The sequence below is a fragment of the Etheostoma spectabile genome, chromosome 17 (assembly GCF_008692095.1).
Source record: "Etheostoma spectabile isolate EspeVRDwgs_2016 chromosome 17, UIUC_Espe_1.0, whole genome shotgun sequence".
Lineage (NCBI taxonomy): Eukaryota > Metazoa > Chordata > Actinopteri > Perciformes > Percidae > Etheostoma > Etheostoma spectabile.
The window spans coordinates 22,712,954-22,719,057 of NC_045749.1; the positions used below are offsets into that span (position 1 = coordinate 22,712,954).

Genomic DNA, 6,104 nt, shown 5'->3' on the forward strand with positions numbered 1-6,104 from the left:
GGGGGGGGGGGGTTTGCAGCCATTTCATTTAGACGTTTCAATAAGCAGGCTTGCTTTCTTGCTTGGTTACTTGACTGAGTTCTGACGCCAGCACTGAAATGATGTAAGATACGGAGGGAGGGAGAAAGCCGATAAGGAAGAGAGAAGAAGTAGAGAGAGAAGAGAGAGGGAGGGAGAGAGAGAGAGAGGGAGGGAGGGAGGGAGGGAGGGAGAGAGGGGTTTACAGCTCTGATATTCTCCTCACTTTCAGAGACACAGACAGAGAGCAACTCCCCAGCGGGTATCCTAACTGAGGTAGGCTGGCTTATTACTCTCTCACTCTTTGGATATATCAACATTTTTTAATGTATTAAAGTTATATTTGAATTGTATTTGAAAACACTCAGTAATTGTCCTGTAGCCAGTTGTGTGCAGCATTGGTATGTTGTGATGCTTAACATACAGATGACATACCACATTCATTTGGGAGATGTTAGTGTTGTGTTCGACAGATTTTGTCATGCTACCAAGTTGAATGTGTCATGCAATCTGCAAAAAACGACTCCAAACGGGATGTAGTCTCATGGCAGAACCCGTCAAGTTATCTGGACGTGTACAAGCCTACTAATTAAATAATGACGTGACTCTGACGTGGTGATAATACCTAATGAGCCCATTTGGCTTATTTGTTTCTCCAGCCTAACTTTGACTGGAGCAGAAGTGACTGGGGCTCCAGGAATCAGCACCGTGGACAGCGACGCACCGCGGCTCTCACACGCCGCTCAGCCGAGGGAGAGCGCGCAGAGCCCGGGCACCCAGCAGCTCTCTTCCCGGTCAGGATACGATGCTCTGCTGCCACGATGGGTCGCAGTTTCTCCGTTGCATAATAGCAGCCAAAAAATGCCCTTGACATCAGTCTACCCAGAGTTGATTTCAGCATGACAGCGGCACAGGAGACTGAGCGAGCAGGGGGAGACTCGGCGGCCAAACTTACACCAGACTAAACCCTACATGTTCAACTAGAATTAAAGTGTCTTTGCCGAAACATCAGACTTAAGTTCTTCACACTACAATGGGGATAAGGCACCTTTTGTTGCTGATAATATACCTGGACCCGCTCTGCGTGCTGAGCGCCACTGCAGGCGGTAAAAAGCCCAAGCCGGCGCCCCGGAAGGCTCCCAAAGCCACGGCGGTCCCCACGGCCGTCCCGCAGAAGACCCCGCAGCCGGCGCCCGCCAGCAACCACGACACATGCCTGGGCTACTACGACGTGAGCGGGCAGTATGACAAACTGTTCGAGTGCAACAACACGGACCACCGGTACTGCTGCGGGACGTGCTACCTGCGCTTCTGCTGCGAGTACAAGAAAGACCGGCTGGATCAGAAAGCCTGCAAGAACTACCAGACGCCGGTGTGGGTCCAGACGGCCGCCCCGTCCCCCATCCCCACCGGGGAAACGTACGATCCGAGCATGGACCAGACCAGCACGGCGGTGTACATCACCTGTGGGATCATAGCCTTTCTCATAGTGGTGGGGGTGTCGGTCAAAGTCGCCTACGACAAAGCTACAGAGCCGCCTCAGGAAATGAATATACACAGGTGAGTGGGCAGAAGACATACATATCATATCACATATAATGTGAATCCATGCTGAAATAAATTTAGTCTGTTCATTAGTACTTTACAATGTTCTCCCCCAGGGACGATTCTAGGATAAGACCTTTAGGGGGTCTCTGCCCCTGATGAGAACGTGAGACAATACAATGCCTTGCAAACAATGAATAGATGTATTCATTATTATAAGAGATGATAAATGCATAATATTGTGAAAAAACTACAAAAGTCTCTTTATGGACCACCAGAATCAAATGAAATAATAATGAGGTGTAAACAATACATAAATAAAAAAATAAGACTTTCCTGGAGGGTTACAGGTGCAGAGCATAGCGCCACAGGATGTTAAACCTTTTCTTTAAACCTGTCATTGTTTTCCCTCTGTCACTAACAGACAAGTTGGTGAACTATGAAGTTATTTTTATATATACTGTATATATATTTTTGGGGGGGGCTGAGGTGAAATAGCGGCTTGAGCCCCCCTAAAGAGGGTCTAAAATCGCCACTCAGTGACATGGAAAGACAATCAAAGTCCCATCCTAAGAGCTCATCACGTGCTAGATATATAAACCATGACTGTTATGGTCTTATAACAGTATAGTGTATATATATGTATAGTGTGTTTGCAGTCAGGGGTCAAAGGTAAAGCAAGATACATGTCAGAAACAAGCCTTGAACCATGTTAATGCAGTAGACGCCGGTGTACCAAAATACAACTTATTATATGTAGATCTTAAGTCAGAGTGTTTATTTCCCTATATTAGAAATAGTGAACTATAAATCCTGCTGACAGAGTGGTTGACTGTTTCACATCAGATTAGAACGGCAGCAGATGTTAAATCCCAAAGAAGTGCACGAGAATGAAAGATACAAATAATTACCCGGGAGTTAAAAGAGAACTGTTGCAGTGATTGTGGCAGTCTGGTGCGCATGAAGTGAGTGTGTGTGTGTGTGTGTGTGTGTGTGTGTGTGTGTCTTACTCTAATTATTTGCCCCTGAACATTTACATATTATATTTTTCCATTAAGCTGGGATAAAAATGGTGTCTGGCATGTTTGAATCACTATGGACCAGATATTTGGCACATGAGGTAACCAATTCAAGGCAGCCAGCTATCAAACATCATAATTCACGACCCCCCCCCCCCCCCCCCCCCGCCTCTGCACACCAGCACAGGGCTGTCTGGTGTGTTCAGGTGGGGTTGTGACAAGAATGCTCGGCAGAGATGGGATACCATGGTGAACGATGGCATCTCAGCTCCTCACTGACTACACCAGTACGCTGAAGCCCCAGGAGTCCGCGTGGACCAGAGGTTGTAGACCGGTCCTACATCAGTAAACATTGCTGACACATGTTATTTCCTCCAGATTAAATGGCTTTTTTTAATGGATGCATTATTCAACACTTACGACGGTGAATAATGGATAGTGTTAACGTTGCGGCTGTATCAAGGTCGTGTGACATGCATGCACCGCTGCACATTCAATAAAGAGGGGGGGGGGGGGGGGGGAAGCTAAATATTAATTTAAAAGCAAAGGTTATGTCGGTGAAACATTTGTAGTCGTGCAAAAGCTTTGAGCTGCTGCAGCGCTGTGAAAGTAATTTGATTTCCTCTTTCAGAAAGAGCAAACAAACACTTTTTGAACTTTCTTTCATCGTGATTGCTTCTCCCTCTCTTCCTCCCTCTCCTCCCTCGAGGACTCCATCCTTCCACATGCACCTGGTGCCGTCTGAAAAACATTCAAATTCAACCCAATTAGACAAGATACGCACACATCCAATGTAGTTTCTCCTGCAAATGAACATTCGTCATGTTCCCAGATGTATAAAAAAACCAGAACAGAGCAGCCCTGAATTACTCATAAAAGCACAACACTGTTGACGATTAGCAGCCGTTCGGTTGCAGAAAACAGACGTGCTATCACTTCATTTTAAACTGAGTTCAGCTGCACTGAGAGGGAAAGACTGTACAAGAGAACCATGGAGCAGCATTAACAGCCCTTCTTGTTTGGTGTTGTGGTGTTGCAGGGCCCTCGCCGACATCCTGAGGCAGCAGGGGCCCATCCCCATCTCGCAATACGACTGTGAGAACTTTGCAGCGATGAACGGCTCGCCCAAAGACAACACGCCGGTCAGAACCTCATCCAAGAACCACTACACCCCTGTTCACACCTCCAAATCCAACCACGGTAAGAGCTCTCCTCTCTCTCCACTCCATGCTCCCAGCCTCACAAGCATCCACTGGTAGAGACGTCAGCTTCACTCTCAGCGTCTCTGTCTTCAGTTTGCAATGCATTGATTGTTTCGGTGCAAGATTCTGCATTCCCCTCCAAAGAGCAGCCACTGTGCTCACCCTTTCAGCGTGTAATCTCTGTTGTTAACATCCAGTAATCATCCGATTTGAGCGAGAGAGTGCGAGGGAGAGAGCGACAGAGAAAAAGACGGGCCAGCTAGCGGAGATAATTACAGGCTGGCAAGGTAGCGAGGCCCTGCACTCTCTGACAGGCTGCAAGTGATGGCCTTCAGTCACTCAGTGGGTGAATCACACGCCGTGCACACGGCGGAATTCAACCCAGCCATTCAGACGACAGGCAGGGAGCGCACATCGGTAATACGACCGAAATCAGGAAAAGCAGCTTGGTCCAGGGGAAGCCAGTCGGCGCCGGCAGCGTCCTCCACGAAGCAGGTGTTAACAGATCGAAAGAGGCAAAGCCACTCAAGGAGAGGGACACAGATGGAAAATAATGAGATGCTGGAATCACAAGGAGTCAGTGAGATGGAAAGAAAAAAACGAAAGATGAGCGCTAATCATAAGTAAAGAAAGATTCCAATAGGGAAAAGTGTAGTTGTTGATATCAGCCGAAATGATGATGTGTGTGCAGTTAGCTTTAAAAAGACTTATGAACATATATAGGTAGAATAAATCAAGCAAAGAATTATTATTGTGTGATATTGTACCGATTCTGAACTTTTAGGAAAAACTAACTTTTCCTTTCTGGGTGGAGATAATTCTACTCAATAACTCAAAAGATGACATTTTGGAGCACAGCGATGTGCATAACAGTCTCTTCAATATTTTCGTAATATTTCTGTATTTTTCAAAAGATGTTCTATGAATTGACATAGAAGAACATCCGTTTTGCTTTTGTTCATGAAACAGGGATCATCCCATTCTCTGCTCTCTGGTCCTTCCTTCTAGGGGTGGGGGAAAAATCAATACAGCATACTATCATAATACTTTTCTTGGCAATACTTTAGCGATACACACCAAGTATTGATCTAATATTACTTAAATTGCACATGAGAATTTCCCTCTTTGGTACTAGAATAATAAAAATGCATTGCTTTTTCAGTCCACTAGAACAAACCGAGAAATGTATCTTTTTACTTTGGAGATGTTTGGGGAAATCATTTAATTTTGGAAAAAAGGCAAAACACTGCAATATATTGCAGGGTAAAACATAATAAGAAAGTATCATGATATTGGTCTGGTGGGGCCTCCCCCAATATTCCACCCTACACTACACACAGCAACCTGCTGTTCATACTATCACAGCAAATATGGATCATATTTCTTATTCTTTTCTTTTCTTTTTTAATTTTGTTTGGCCATATTTTAGGCCTTTATTTTAAGAGCTTAGACATGAAAGGGGAGAGGGGGGGAGACATGCAGCATGTGAGAGTTGAACCCACAGCCGCTGGGTGGAGGAGTGAACCTCGATACGACCCAGGCGCCCAGAAACATGGATTTCTGGGAGGACCAGGAGTGTGGTGGCACTATGGGGACACCTACAGAACCACCTGGACCCGATGAGGTCCCCCTCGGCCGTTCAGACCATAACACGTGTCTGTGTCAGTAGGCTCCAGTATCCCTCCATCATAAGGTCTAGGAGCAGAGCCTGAGTCCATTTGGGCGACTATTTATATATGTAAGAGACGCATAACACAGATAACACAGACCCAAAACAACCCAAAACAAAAAGTTTACACGCACCTACGTTTTTCACAAAGATAGAGAAAACACTAAAATTATATATAATAATGTATCATTAGAATACATCTCATTCATTGGGCAAGGAATTCCTCAGTAGCCTAAATGATAAATCACAGTTAAGCAATAGATTCAAAAAATATCTTTAAACCATTGATGATGCTACTCAGGCTCATGCTTGTATTCTTCCAAAAATTCATCTTGATTATGATGTGAAATAGTTACTGTTACAATGCTAAGCTAACCCGGGCTTGTAGAACACAGAAACACAGCTGCTAAAGGCTAACCTAGCTCGTAACATTAGCGTGATGCGTTCAGTGTCAGAACGAGACCTGTGCTAGTCTGGAGGAGGGTTTCCCACGTCTCGGCTCTCCGTGTTGTTCTTCAGCTTTTCATTTACAGGGTTGTGCCGTGAGAATGGTCTTTCAGCGTCTTCGTGTTCTCCGTGTGAAAGCATGTGGTTTGCAGCCGCGTGCTGCTACTTCCTCAAACAATCTCCTGAATGAAACTCACCCCCCCC

At 45.5% G+C, this 6,104-nt stretch overlaps 1 protein-coding gene across 6 annotated transcripts in view; it reads left to right on the forward strand.

Annotated features, from left to right (window-relative positions):
- The first annotated feature begins 199 nt into the window (after positions 1-199).
- The window catches only part of LOC116705639 (protein shisa-6), a 66,491-nt gene continuing 60,586 nt past the window's right edge, over positions 200-6,104 (forward strand). For all 6 annotated transcript variants that reach the window (XM_032541990.1, XM_032541992.1, XM_032541993.1 and 3 more), the window contains exons 1-3: positions 200-294; positions 678-1,578; positions 3,622-3,782. In XM_032541990.1, coding sequence (XP_032397881.1) covers positions 1,052-1,578; positions 3,622-3,782 — 688 coding nt within the window. In that variant the 5' untranslated portion in view covers positions 200-294; positions 678-1,051. The remainder of the gene's footprint in view (positions 295-677; positions 1,579-3,621; positions 3,783-6,104) is intronic.